The sequence below is a fragment of the Oryx dammah genome, unplaced genomic scaffold (assembly GCF_014754425.2).
Source record: "Oryx dammah isolate SB20612 unplaced genomic scaffold, SCBI_Odam_1.1 HiC_scaffold_1, whole genome shotgun sequence".
NCBI classification, from domain to species: Eukaryota; Metazoa; Chordata; class Mammalia; order Artiodactyla; family Bovidae; genus Oryx; species Oryx dammah.
The window spans coordinates 52,131,817-52,147,621 of NW_024070185.1; the positions used below are offsets into that span (position 1 = coordinate 52,131,817).

At 37.8% G+C, this 15,805-nt stretch overlaps 1 protein-coding gene across 1 annotated transcript in view; it reads right to left on the reverse strand.

Moving 5' to 3' along the window:
- PRUNE2 (prune homolog 2 with BCH domain) overlaps nucleotides 1–15,805 on the reverse strand; it is a 289,354-nt gene that overhangs the window by 221,492 nt on the left and 52,057 nt on the right. Inside the window, exons 3-4 of the mRNA XM_040256916.1 lie at nucleotides 11,809–12,011; nucleotides 9,337–9,500 (exon numbers count right to left, since the gene is read on the reverse strand). Coding sequence (XP_040112850.1) covers nucleotides 9,337–9,500; nucleotides 11,809–12,011 — 367 coding nt within the window. The remainder of the gene's footprint in view (nucleotides 1–9,336; nucleotides 9,501–11,808; nucleotides 12,012–15,805) is intronic.

The following is a 15,805-nucleotide window of genomic DNA, read 5'->3' on the forward strand; positions in this document are numbered from 1 at the left end:
AAAATAGCAAGCAACAATTCTTTATTAACGTTCAAATAGAACAACCAACAGAAGGAGAGAATTATTTCTTTAAAACCTAGGGCATAGTTTTTCCACTTCCTTAGCTAAGAACAACTGCTGTTATTTGTTTCACTATTGAAGTTGTGGCTCTCTCAAAGCCTTCTACAAAGAAAAGAAACCTGAAAGGTCCAGTGAGCTGTGGTTTTGATGGAAACCTGCCTGGTAATCAGTGATTGCAGTCTCATCATTGCCAGCTAGTTCTGGAAAGTACACACACACACACACACACAAGTGGGACCACAAATACACATGTGGGCACACAAATCCTCAGTGCGATGATTCAGCAATTTAATGGACCTTACATTTGACAGTAGCCCTCTAGTAAAGATTTCTGGAGAAAACAAATACAGGTTGAGGAGTCTGACAGGTCTATAATTGTTTGCTTTCGGTACAAACTCAGGGCGTAACCAAACACCAACTTTAGGCCACCATGACTGTTTGTGACTTTTAGACAGAACAGATGGTAACGTTTGAAAATAATAATAAGCCTTAGAAGCAAATAGTAGGAGGAAGAAAATAAGAAGAGAAGAGGAGATGAAAAGTGAGGAGGAAAGAAATAAAACAAAGAACAAGAACCACAACAACAAAAACATTGATAAGGAGGGGATGAAGAAGTGAAAAGACAGATTTCCAAAAATCAAGGTCATTTATGATCTCATCTAAAGGAGCACATTCTCTTTTCAGATAATTTCTTATACAAATAATTAGAAAGCAATCCCCCTAAGTCAGTCTATGCCTTTTCTGATGAAACTGATGCTCATGAGCTACATCCTGAAATTTCTAAGTTTGAGATATGTCCTACTAAAAGACAACAGCAAGATCTAACTATTGTAAGAAGTATTAATTCAAGAAAACGCAAATTAGGTCAACTTTGTCAAATGCCCTAAAAAGCCTGAACACACATTAGCCATGGCTGTGTCACCTGTTGGCATTTATCCATAACTGTCCTGCCAAGGTCCAGATGATAGAGTGACAGGGGAGATGATTAGATAAACACAGCAGGCTATTTCTTCACTGGCAGCTTGATACCTACTTTTAATTGGTATACAAATGATCCTTTAACAGCATCCATATTAATCAGGTTCTACCCCCATATTTGAATATAATATTATCCCATCATGCAAACATTCTGACATATAGCTAGAGCAGTGAGTATAAGACCAAGACTACAAAAGATTCCAATATGACTAATTTTAAGTATTAATTTCCTATATTTAGAAAAACCACCGGCCTGTATAGAAAAAGAGGCTTGGAACAGGAACAGTCTAGTCTTTACTAGACTAAAGGTCAAGCTGACTAGAACAATCCCCACATGCTGACTGAGGAGCAGAAAAGTGTACGATACACTGCCCAGTACCTGTAAAAAATGCTATTATGTATGTAAGAGTTAGAGAATGTCTATGAATATTAGGTGTCCTTTCAAAAAGAATGATGCAATGAAAAAACCTTCAGACCTAGATATTCTTTTAATAAGGAACTGGTATATGTGTTGGTTTCACTAATAATATGAATTTCACAGTTAATTATATTTCTACTTTTTTCTTGACTCCAGGAGGCTCATATTCAAACTTTCAAACAGAACACACTTTTATTCCTCTAAGTTTATTTATTGGTATGTTTCCTGACCCTGACTCTTTTTTTCTGTTTTATTATATTTACATGCATTTTTGTAAGCCACCTCAAATATTCTATGGAAAAAGAAAGGACACAAAAATAATATAAATAATAAATGGATAAATAGATGACTGACCTGTGCAAATAGATACTACATTTAATATAAAAGCAGGGATATGATAAAAATAATATATATATGATACCATTTATGTAATACACCAAAGAGACAAAAATCAATCTCTAGTGTTATGGGCAATGGCCATAACTCCACTACTCTTGCCTGGAAAATCCCATGGATGGAGGAGCCTGGTAGGCTGCAGACCATGGGGTCGCTAAAAGTCAGACACAACTGAGCAACTTCACTTTCACTTTGCACTTTCATGCATTGGAGAAGGAAATGGCAACCCACTCCAGCGTTCTTGCCTGGAGAATCCCAGGGACGGGGGAGCCTGGTGGGCTGCCGTCTATGGGGTCGCCCAGAGTCGGACACAACTGAAGCGACTTAGCAGCAGTAACAGCAGTAGTGTTATGGGGAACATATAGGGGTGGTAAAATTTAAAGTAAAGCAGGAAGGTGTGTGCTGTAAAGATCAAAATACTGGTTATCCTTACTTAGGGAGAGAGCTGTGATGGGGAGAGGCACAAGGAGGTTATCTTGTTCCACTTTTTATCTGATTAATTGTTAAAAAGATGTCCCTTTTGTGATATTTCACTGAGCTGTATATTTAAATTTTATATTTTGTATTCTTTTCTGTACATGTATTATATTGCATGAAAGGCTAAAACTATATATATATGTATATAAAATATACATATATAAAGATGAAAATAGAAACAAACACTTGAAAAATACCAAAACAAAGATTTCTAAAAGCAAAAAAAGGGGGGAGGATATTATTGGGAGGAACAATGTTCAAATTCTGGACATTAAGAATATTGGAGGGATGGGCTGGAATGAAATGGAAATTACTAATACAATATCATAGTACCAACTAAATCAACATAGTTATAAAACAGAAAGGATATTAAAAAATCTTGAAAAATTCATTTCATGACAGGATTTATTGAGGGTCTATTATATGACAGGCACTGTTGCAGGCCAGAGAAAAGAACAGTGGTTCAGTTCAGTTCAGTTCAGTCGCTCAGTCGTGTCCAACTATTTGAGACCCCATGAACCCCAGCACGCCAGGCCTCCCTGTCCATCATCAACACCCAGAGTTTATCCAAACTCATGTCCATTGAGTCGGTGATGCCATCTAACCATTTCATCCTCTGTCATCCCCTTCTCCTCCTGCCCTCAATCTTTCCCTACATCAGAGTCTGTTCAAATGAGTCAGCTCTTCATATTAGGTGGCCAAAGTATTGGAGTTTCAGCTTCAACATCAGTCCTTCCAATGAACACCCAGGACTGATCTCCTTTAGGATGGACTGGTTGGATCTCCTTGCAGTCCAAGGGACTCACAAGAGTCTTTTCCAACACCACAGCTCAAAAGCATCAATTCTTCGACACCCAGCTTTCCTTATAGTCCAACTCTCACATCCATACATGATACTGGAAAAACCATAGCCTTGACTAGACAGACCTTTGTTGGCAAAGTAATGTCTCTGCTTTTCAATATGCTGTCTAGGTTAGTCATAACTTTCCTTCCAAGGAGTAAGCGTCTTTTAATTTCATGGCTTCAATCACCATCTGCAGTGATTTTTGAGCCCAGAAAAATAAAGTTAGCCACTGTTTCCATTGTTTCCCCATCTATTTGCCATGAAGTGATGGAACCAGATGCCATGATCTTCGTTTTCTGAATGTTAAGCTTTAAGCCAACTTTTTCACTCTCCTCTTTCACTTTCATCAACAGGCTTTTTAGTTCCTCTTCACTTTCTGCCATAAAGGTGGTGTCATCTGCACATCTGAGGTTATTGATATTTCTCCCAGAAATCTTGATTCCAGCTTGTGCTTCCTCCAGCCCAGTGTTTCTCATGATGTACTCTGCATAGAAGTTAAATAAGCAGGGTGACAATATACAGCCTTGACATACACCTTTTCCTATTTGGAACCAGTCTGTTGTTTCATGTCCAGTTTTAACTGTTGCTTCCTGACCTGCATACAAATTTCTCAAGAGGTAGGTCAGGTGGTCTGGTATTCCCATCTCTTTCAGAATTTTCTACAGTTTATTGTGATCCACAGAGTCAAAGGCTTTGGCATAGTCAATAAAGCAGAAATAGATGTTTTTCTGGAACTCTCTTGATTTTTTGATGATCCAGCAGATGTTGGCAATTTGATCCCTGGTTCCTCTATCTTTTCTAAAACTAGCTTGAACATCTGGAAGTTCATGGTGCATGTATTGCTAAAGCCTGGCTTGGAGAATTTTGAGCATTATTTTACTAGCATGCGAGATGAGTGCAATTGTGCAGTAGTCTGAGCATTCTTTGGCACTGCCTTTCTTTGGGACTGGAATGAAAACTGACCTTTTCCAGTCTTGTGGCCACTGCTGAGTTTTCCAAATTTGCTGGCATATTGAGTGCAGCACTTTCACAGCATCATCTTTCAGGATTTGAAATAGCTCAACTGGAATTCCATCACCTCCACTAACTTTGTTCGTAGTGATACTTCCCAAGGTCCACTTGACCTCACATTCCAGGATGTCAGGCTCTAGGTGAGTGATCACACCATCGTGATTATCTGGGTTGTGAAGATCTTTTTTGTATAGTTCTTCTGTGTATTCTTGCCACCTCTTCTTAATATCTTCTGCTTCTGTTAGGTCCATACCATTTCTATCCTTTATCAAGCCCATCTTTGCATGAAATGTTCCCTTGGTATCTCTAAGTTTCTTGAAGAAATCTCTAGTCTTTTCTGTTCTATTGTTTTCCTCTATTTCTTTGCATTGAGGAAGGCTTTCTTATCTCTCCTTGCTATTCTCTGGAACTCTGCATTCAGATGCTTATATTTTCCTTTTCTCCTTTGCTTTTCGCTTCTCTTCTTTTCACAGCTATTTGTAAGGCCTCCCCAGACAGCCATTTTGCTTTTTTGCATTTCTTTTTCTTGGGGATGGTCTTGATCCCTGTCTCCTGTACAATGTCACGAACCTCCATCATAGTTCATCAGGCACTCTATCTATCAGATCTAGGCCCTTAAATCTATTTCTCACTTCCACTGTAGAATCATAAGGGATTTGATTTAGGTCATACCTGAATGGTCTAGTGGTTTTCCCCACTTTCTTCAATCTAAGTCTGAATTTGGCAATAAGTTCATGATCTGAGCCACAGTCAGCTCTGGGTCTTGTTTTTGCTGACTGTTTAGAGCTTCTCCATCTTTGGCTGCAAAGAATATAATTAGTCTGATTTTGGTGTTGTCCATCTGGTGATGTCCATGTGTAGAGTCTTCTCTTGTGTTGTTGGAAGATGGTGTTTGCTATGACCAATGCATTCTCTTGGCAAAACTCTATTAGCCTTTGCCCTGCTTCCTTCTGTACTCCAAGACCAAATTTGCCTGTTACTCCAGGTATTTCTTGACTTTCTACTTTTGCATTCCAGTCCCCTATAATGAAAAGGACATCTTTTTGGGGTGTTAGTTCTAAAAGGTCTTGTAGGTCTTCATAGAACCATTCAACTTCAGCTTCTTCAGCATTACTTCAGGGCATAGATTTGGATTACTGTGATATTGAATGGTTTGCCTTGGAAATAACAGAGATCATTCTGTCGTTTTTGAGATTACATCCAAGTACTGACTATGATGGCTACTCTATTTCTTCTACAGTGGAGCATTGAAGAAAACATGTATGGTCTCTTATCTCAATGAAGCTTATATTCTGTAATAAAGGACCAATAGGGAGAAGGAGATACAGTGATAAAGCTAAGTAGATGGGTAGAAACAAGCATTTGCAAAGGAAGGTACAGTTTATGTAAATCCTCAAGAGTGGAAGAGTTTGGCATATTCCTAGAACACACAATGGGAAAATGGGAAAAGAGCATGAGATGATGTTGGAATTGGCAGGGGCAAGATTGTGTTGTGGACTGTAAGGGTGGAATGCGTGGATTTTGAGTATGATGGATTTTATGCAGGGGATTGACTTGACTGGTTTATACTTTTATGATCACTTTGTAAGCAATAGATTTTATGAAAGAAATAGGGCAACAGTCAGGCAGCTATGGCATTAGTCAAAGAGAGTAACTTGGATTGAAATACTAGTAGTTATCATGAGGAAAATGGATGGATGCAGGTTATGTTTTAGATGTAGAGTCAGCAGGACTTGTCGAAGCATCAGTGAGGGAGAAAAGGTAAAAGAAAGAATCAAGTATCACTTTTAGCTTGAATGGCTTGAACAATTGGGTGGCTGTCAGTACCTTTTACTACTATTAGGGAACTGGGATAAAAGTAGGTTTGGAGGTACAGGGAACCAAAGGGTTCTGTGATAGCCCTGTTGAAGTAGTGGTGCAAATTAGACATGCAAGTGAAGATGTCAAATGGGCTGGAAATGAACCTGCAATTCTAAAGAGAGGTCATGGTTAGAGATACAGGAGTTACAGCCTGTGTGTTACACTTAAGATTTTGGAACTAAATGAGACTATCTAAGTACTGTACAGATAAAAAATGCCCCCAGGACAAAGTTCTAGGGTACTGCAACACTTAGAAATTGAGCAGAAGAAAAGAACTAACAAGCAATACTAAAAAAGAATAGGCCCAACCTTTTTGCACATTAAGGAATACACTGAAAATTTACAGGGTGTTTTTTTTTTTTTTTTTCAGTATACCAGGCTAAGAGGCATACTAAGGGTCCTCTCCAAGGACTGAGGCGATCAATATCTTGGCTCAAGAAATCCATTTACAGCACACCAGCCTCAGCGTGATGGATTTTAGGGTGTGACCATGAGAATGAAAGGCAAAGAACAGTTAGACTGACAAAGTACTTAGTTTGAAATATATTCAGGTGTTTTGGCACAAAGTTTATAATAACATATCTTCCATAGAGGTCCAATTATGATGTTTCCAAGGACTATTTCAAGTCTTGACTAAATTTCTTTTTTGTTTTTTTTTTTTGTTTGTTTGTTTGTTTTGCCTCATGATTACTTTAAGAGTTTGCAAAAATATTTTGGTTACTTGGCACTTTTCTCATGAAAAGAGTAGAAAAGGACCTCTAGTATTATACAAACATGCTGTCCCTAAGAAGGCATGGATGACATGCAAGTCTCCAAACCAGCGATGTATTTGCTTCAATGTATAGCAAGTCAAATCTTAACGAAATATTTAACTTCATGACGTCTGGAAACAGACATTTTTCAAAATTCTTTATGGCAAAAGTGTGTGTAGAAATTTGCATCCCTTCAAGACCTAGAAGAATGCATAATACATGGTCTAGAAATGTGTGTCAAATTAATGATCATTTTGAGCACCCCAAAATGCAAAATAAATCATAGCTGTTTCTACAGAAAACCCTTTAGAAAGAATTACATTATGAAAATAACAAATCCTAAAATCATGTATAGGCACAGAAAAAAGACTTCCCTTTTAAACACTCCTTTAGGTTTGGTGTTAATACATGATTAGAAAGCCATAAAATCTAATTTTCAGTTTAGTGAGTATAGCAAAATTTAACTTGATTCCTTTCTTGTATTTATTAAAGTCAGGAGCTTTTAAAAAGTGGCCATTGCCCTTCTTGCTCCAAACACTTAAGTTACCTTTTTAAAATCAAACTCCTGGGATCATCGTTCTTCAGTTCATCTTGGCCAAACTGTTCCAAAATGCTCCATCTCCCCTCCACATAATGTATACACGCATATGCACGTGTCACACTTCAGTCAAAGGTCTCCAGAGCTCTCTCTCTCTACTATGTTAAACCACCCATGTCTTCTACTGCCAGGCTTCAGCAACCTTGGCCTTCTCATGACAGTGTCAGTGTTGGCAGTCTTCACAGGTAAAGGGACTGTATCTATCCAAATTCCAATTTCCAAGCAACAAGGAAGTGACAGTCTTATTCTGCCAGCTTCCCAAGGCCACTTCAACCCAAAGTTATGAAAAATCTCTGATGATGAAAAAAAATAACAATGTCCTTTACCATAGTTCTAATTCTTGGCAACTCTGCAAACTAAAACTAAGGTAACTAACAAGAGGGTCTAAAGTGTAATATCCATCAAAGGGTTGGTTCCTCATGTCCAACTGGACATGTCACGTCCAATTCTTGGCAACCCCACAGACTGTAGCCCACCACACTCCTCTGTCTGTGAAATTCTCCAGACAAGAATACTAGAGTGGGTAGCTGTTCCCTTTTCCAGAGGATCTTCCTGACCCAAAGATCAAACCTGTGTCTCCTGCATTGCAGGCAGATTCTTTACCATCTGAGCCACAAGATTCTAATTCCCTAAATCTGAATGTCACCATTATTATCATTGTCGTCATTGTCATCATCAGCAACAAAATCATATCTTTGTTCCAAGTACTACAGTTTGATATTACCTTATCACTTATGGAAAATCATGCTGAACTGTCCACTGACTACCTTTTTCCCTACAAAATTACACATGTATCTTTTTGAACAATAAACAAAATTTCTTAGTTTCAAAATAATTAGAAAACAGATTCTCTAGTGTTTGCCTGCACCACATATTTGCACTGTCAAACAATTTCCCTTTTGGCCGAGATCCCCAATTGCCTTTATTTCCCTTCTGTAAATGGTTGTGGTTACTTAGTTTAGTTGAAGGCACAGTTTCCCAGAGAACAGTTTTACAGATGTTCATAGCCAGAAAAGTATTTAAAACAAGTTGGCTAGGGCCATTGGTTCTAAGACATTTATAGGAACTATAGAAGTCCTGGACCCTTTTCCCTCTAAATTCTGGTAGAGGCAGAGGAAGCAAAGGAAAAAGGGGAAAAAAAGCCTTAAGGGAGTTGTCACCATATTCTTGGGCTTCTCTTTCCTTTTTCTTTCAGCCTATTAATCACTGTTTTTTACTTCCCTGTGTCAAATACTCCTGAGAAAAACTTGGTCTATCATGTTCGAGATGGATTGTTGAAAGGAGGAAAAACAGCTTTATAGAAAACCCCAAACTGCCCTACATGAGACAATATGGAATTTTGGGGGTAATTTTGCGGCACCAAAGTCAATGGACAATTTCCAGCTTAGAAATCACTGTTTAGAAGTGATAGACCCCACTGAGGAAGATGAAAAAGAGATGAGGAGGGTAATTGATGACAGTGTGTTGAGAACACAGTGCTTAAAGCTAACCGGGAGAAGATGGAAAATACTACCTGATGGGGAGAGAAGGAGGTGGCAGTTTAACCATAAAAGTGCTGCACAGTATCCTCAAAAGGAAGGTCGGTGACTTTGCCATCCAAGTAGTATTATATAAACAAGCACGGATCAGTATCAGGAGACATTTCAATGAAGGACTGTGGAGTTCTGGCCCATATCCATGCTGTTGTGGAGTGGGAACATTTAATATTCCTGTCTGATGAAACAGCAAAGATCCTTCATGCCTATTTCTAAATGTACATTTTTAATATTCAATATAATGCGACTCTTTAACAAACTCTTTACTCCCTGCCTCTCTGGTGAAGCTTCCCGTGGTCTTGAAAGGGACTGTTAAGCCAAGAATGGATCGCACTCTTTATGCATGAGTGAGTCTAGAGACACTCCATTAAGCCTTCCAGTATTTAATGGAAAGAGTCATCTCTCACCTCTGAGCAGATGAGCCAGCTGCTCGGTGATGAGCTCGGGAGCCTCCTGGAGGATCTCTTTCACCACCAGAGACGACGAAGACTCTCGGAACTCAAAGCCGGCGTCGCCCTGCTCCACCGGATTAATGACCTTGACAACTGCTGATTCTAAAGTTTTGTCCTCACTGGAAAGCAAATGGAGGAGAGGAGGAGAAAGAGGGCATATTTTCTTACTTTCTGGAATTATTTAATCTCTGTTTCCACACAAATGACTTCCTCTTAATAACCAAAAATAAGTTCACATGACTTATTCTTTATGTGTTTTCACATTTCATTTTAATTAATTACATCCCCAAGAGTCTTTGAAGACCTGCACACCTTAGCACTTCCATCTCTTATTTGGCTATTGGAAAATAATAATAACAATAGCTAACATTTATTGAGTTTCCACTATAGGCTGGACTCTGTAATAAATACTTTCTCAGTATTATTACAGTTTATACTATAAACTGACTCTACTTAACGGGTTCTATTAAAATTCTTATTTTTACAGGTGGGAAAAAAAGCACGAAAAGGTTAAGAAATGTGACCATTACAAACACAGAGAATATGGCCAATACTTTGTAAAAACTGTAAATGGATTGTAACCTTTAAATATTGTGTAAAAATAAAATTAAATAACAGTGACCAAGGCCACACAGCTAGTAAGACTGCTGCTGCTGCTGCTATTGCTATCTAGTCTGACGCTTTGCAACCCTATGGACTATAGCCAGCCAGGCTCTTCTGTCCATGGCATCTTCCAGGCAAGAACTGGCATGGGTTGCCATTTCCTTCTCCAGGGGATCTTCCCAACCCAGGGATCAAACCCACATCTCCTGCTTGGTGTGTAGATTCTTACCACTGAGCCACCTGAGAAGTCCTAGTAAGTAGACTACTTATATTTAAACTCTTAACTATCTGGATCCAAAACTTACACATTCAGTTATGTTGCTGGAGAAAAATACTTCTAGCTTATTTATTTCTGCATCATTCTTTTTATATGCGATATAGTTGGCTTTTATCAAAGGCAGGGAGAAAGAGGTTGATAAAACTGACTTGATTCTGTCTGCCAAAACTCAAAGAATGGCAATGAAGGAAATGAAATTTGCAATTTATTTTTGAAAAACATTCTATTTCATAAACAATCCCAAAGCAAGGCTTCACAACTTCAGTCTCAAAACCAAAATAAATGTCTCCATTTTAATTGGTAACAAAACTCTTCCTAAAATCTTAACTGACACAAATTTCATAGATCCCTTCTTTGGCATCTTGCATTGCTTCTTTCCATATCTCCTTGTGTTATAGTTAGTTTGAAAAAGTTAACACACAAATTTAGTCAAGCACATGATCAACCTGAACAATGATAGTGGAAGTCAGTCAAATAACCTATGAATAGCTCTCAGCCAGTTAACAACTAATTAATAAGTATTATTCAAAAGAATTTCGAGTGTTTTGAGTATCATGGGGATAAAAACAACCCTACAGAGGCAGATAATTTTCCAAACTCTTTATAACTGAATGAACTTCACAACTGACAATACAATGTATCCGTACCTAAATATGCTTCCTTAGAAAGTTAGATAAAAAATCAGATACTTGTACATTTTATTTCATATATACTAAGGTCAATGTCCATGCATGAACGCCATATCAATGATTAGAAAATGGGCAAAGTGTGCAAAAAACTATCACCTCGGATGGCTGAGATGTTTAACTGGGGACTCTTCACTCACTAGCAACAGAGAGCTTATTGAAATGGGACTCTTTGTGATGGGTTGTAAGAACTGTGAGGGCAGGAAATTTATCTTATTCCTCTTTATGTATAATATCTGTAGATTCATGCACCAGTTAGCAACTCCTAAGTACTTACTGAAGGAAACAGATTTGTGTTCTCATCCAAACCCTTCTGTTAACCGCATGTGGTACTTTGGGCAAGTTATTTGCGAATGGGTTTCACATTTCTTGTCCATAAAATAAGGAGCTCAAATTACATGAACTTTATAGAATCCATCCTGCTTTTATAGTAAATGCTATGACTAAAGGAGCCAATGATTGAATGGCTTTCCTATCCCATGTACATAATTTTCCATTTCACTACCAAGATTTCTTTCTTAAGAATTTTTCAGTTTTATTTCAATCTTCATTATACATTTTCAGCATCAGTATAAAGGACTGTCGCATTGCTATAAAAAAGTGTTTGAAATGATTTAAAATTAAAATTTTGGTCTATTTTATAAGTATTTTCCACTCAAAGATGTCGTATCTGAACTGCCAAAGTAAAAACAGAGGCTTGGCATAGCCCAATTTTGCTGTAAGAGAAAAAACACACCCCTTTCTTCAAAATGTCCTCTGCCTTTCATACATCTTCCCAAACCACAAAAAAAACCTGAACAAGGTAATACTTGGCACAGAAAAATCTTTTATAAAATATCAAACCTCCCTCCAGAGCCTTACCTTGCCAGTACATTGCTGCCAACAAGTGTTAGAGATAACTTTCCTTCGTTATTTAGCTGATGCAGATTAATATCATCTCGGAATATGTGGAGTGATTCAGAGATATTTAGCTCTTCTAAAATAAACCTTGTTTCAGTGAAGTAATTGAATTCAGTTCTTGGTATGTTCAGCACGGGCAAACAGAGAACCCCTGGTGGGCTGACCTACCAAGAGAAAAGTTGACTGAATCACTGACAGCAGCAGGAGGATAAAATACAACTACATTTTCTCAAGCCAGAGCGTAACTGGAAAGGGAATGAAAGTCCTTTGGTCTCATTAAACCACTTTACATTCATAACCAGTTTTTCCTGAACCCAATGAGCAGAGCATTTTCCATGGATTAAGTGGTCCCTAATTTTTGTTAATCTCTTGTTACTCCACATGAAACTTCTCTTGCCTTTCTTGAAATTTTTTATATCTCATTTCACCCTCTCCACAATTTTAAAATATATACATTTTCTTCTTCATAGGAAACAAATCTGCCCATCTTTATGGAATCAGCAAAAAATCAGAATGATGACTGCAGCGCAGGGGAAGACTGTGTGTGTGCGCGTGTGTGCACTCTGTCATGTCTAACTCTTTGTGACCCTAGGGACTACAGTCCTCCAGGCTCTCCCGTCCGTGGAAATTTCTAGGCAAGAATACTAGAGTGGGTTGCCATTTCCTTCTCCAGGGGAGCTTCCTTGTGTCTTCTTCTTTGGCAGGTGGCTTCTTTACCAGCTGAGCCAACAGAGAAGCTCCAGGTAAAAACTGCACTGACACACAAAGACCCGGATGTCACATCTAGATGGGATGCCTCCCACTCAACTCCAGTCAATTGATTCCATGCAAAAATTTCCCAGTCCAGGATAGGCAAATCCTTCAATTATTCAAGAGAAGCTAGAAATCTAGATTTGGGGGTGTTATCTGTGATGTTTAATTGTTACAATGTCACAATAAACCTTTTAATTAAAAATACTGTGTAGGTTAGTGAAAACTCCAGATTTGGCTCCCAGACTACCAGACTGTGATTTCTATTAATGTTTTATATCTTTAAAAAAATATTATGTTAACAAACCTCTTTTTTAAAACAACTGTAATGATGGGGGAAACTGGAGATGGGTAGATGTTAGAGAATTCCAGATTCACAATAATAAACTTATTTTTCCATGAGAATGTAAAAAATGAAAGTGCTTTAAAAAATTACTATAACTCTATAGCAATAAACCCTAAATATCACTGAGAGAATGTGGGGTTTGGAAAAACTGGGTTTTTGCCTAAACTAAATGGCCTTTGTTCTCACATTATCACTAGCTCTTTCACAAGCATAGAGTTTATTACACAGTCTTAACATCTTTATCATCCATCTCCCCTTCCTAGCAGGGATTTCTGTCAGTTTTGTTCATGTTTCTAAGTGCATAAAATGGTCTGGCACAAAACAGATGTTTAATTCATATTTGTTGCATGAAATAAATGAATCACCTACTACTATAGTATACAGAGCCATTCCAACAAGATGGTTTTTATCCCACCTATCAGGCTAATACAGAATCACAAGCATGTAATAATCATTACCAGTTTATGCACAACAAGATGTTTTTCTTTATTAATTGCTAGAGTTATACCGTACTCCTGATACTGAAACGTAAGTCAAGAGCCATGCAGTCTGAGCCTGTTCTGGCAGGACCTGTTCTGGAGTGGGGGTCAGAAAAACTATGTTCTGGTCTTGACTCTTCTGTCTGACTTTGAGAAAGCCATTTTCCTCTCTGAGCCTCAGTTTTCCCATCCATAGAATGGGGCTTACCTACCAGAGTGAAAAGTAATTAAACAGAGTCAGACATGTGAAGCTGCAAACCCTGTCCTTCTATGTGTTCATACTTTGAGAGGGAGTAGCCAGATTCTCAGGAAAAATTAAAATGAAGGTGCAGACCCGTGATGGGAGCAGGGTGCAGCGAATTAAAAGGAAGACACAGAGCTTAACAAGCTCCCAGTATGTGACCCTTCAGTAATTCCATATTTGTCCCCATGCTTAGTCATGAGTCTTGGAAGAAGGAGAAAAGAGGCCACACATCTCCTTATTTTACTATGACAACTACTTTGCCCACTCCTTTTGCTGGATGTTATTATATTGATTCAAGACATCAAAGTTAGTGGCAGTGCTGTCATTATTATTATATGACTTCCTAAGAGTCCATGATATGGTAATCTGACATGTTCATTTCATAGAGAGAAGGATGAATTTAGGAAAAATTTTCCTCCTTTAAGTAGGTATGAACTGTACTTCCTTGAAGACGTAGGATCTGTCCCTGCGAAGGATTCTATGTGTTGGGGGAGTGAGTGGGTAGGTGTATGTGTGTGCACACGCATTCTAATAACTGTACAAGGGTATCAGTGGTTCACTGTGGCATGGAAAATGAGAAATAAATTTTCCTCTGGACAAAGTTGTGAGATTCTGAGCAACAACTCCACAACCTAATACAACCTCTCCGATCCCATTAAGGGAAAAAAAGAATCCATGCCATGATCAGTCTAAAAACCAGTCTAGTTCAGGCAACTCTAATGTTCTCAAGACAAGCAATGTTTTTTTCCTAGAAGTCAAAAAACCCACTTAAGGGTGGGCAGGACTTGGGGGAGATAAATTAGGAGTTTGGGACTAACAGATACACATTACTATATGTATAATAGGTAATCAACAAGGACCTACTGTATAGCACAGGGAATTATACTTAATATCTTGTGACATAATGGAAAAGAATCTGAAAATCAAGTGTACAGCAAAGTAACTGAATCACTTTGCTGTACTCTTGAACACAATACTGAAAATCAACTATATGTCGATATGAAATAAATAAGAAAAAAATCCTGTTAATAAGATTAGTATTTAAATGCATGTTTTGATACAGGCACATTTCTCTCTTCATACCAATTAATCTCCCTTGTAAAGTTTAGCAAATTTTAAGATAAATCTGATAGAAAGTCATATGTCGACATCAGAATATTTTAACCTGGCACTTCGTCAGCTGCTGCCCTAAAGTCATTCTTGCCACCTGCGGCTCATTCTGGAAGGCTAGGTTTCAGGTGAATGTAAATCATTGTAGATCAGCTATGCACACCACCAGAGTCAAGGATCCAGACAAAAGTGGAGTAAAACAAAGTGCACTCCAGAAAACTAAAAATTGTGTGAAATTAGACAGAGCAACAAGACACTCATAATATACTTTTTTAGGCTTTAAAGTGATGCTCTGATGTAGGTTGATGAAAAATAAAAATCGATCCTATTGAAATAAATATTTATGCAGAGAATTTATGGAATGGACATTTTTAAACAATTTACTTAAAGAAAGGTCTTTTCCACCTCCACTGGCATGTTATAGTATGGCTTCACAGAGTACGAGGACTGACTCAAGAGAGATTATTGTTAACTGAGAGTGACCTTGCTGTATAAAGTCAGGCTAAGAGGCAAAAACAGAATACAGATGTGGACGGTAACACCTCTGTTACTGAAAATTCCAGCCAGTGTGCTCTATACTTCATGTAATGTTCACAGATTATTCTGCACATATTTTTCTACTCCCAAGGGCAAGATTATCCAACAGGAATGATAAAGGCAAACAAGAAATTCTGACACTTACTTTTGTCAGTTCTCTGAATTTCCACAAAAGTAATCAACAATTATAAAATTTTTAAATTTTGTATTTGAAAAAATCGATCCTATTGAAATAAATATTTATGCAGAGACTCAGTAAGAAATAATTAGAACAATCCTAATATATAGTAAGTGACCAATAAATATTTATTGATTAATTAATTATAATACATTATTCTTTGCAACAATAAACCAGAACATGAAAAATTAAGTTAGTAGCTCCCTTGTTTTTCTGGAAAACATCTGTTTATAAAAGGTACATCATAATTCAAATATAAAAAGCATAATCTTGGGGTTCCCTGGTGGCTCAGTAGCAAAGAATCCACCCACCAG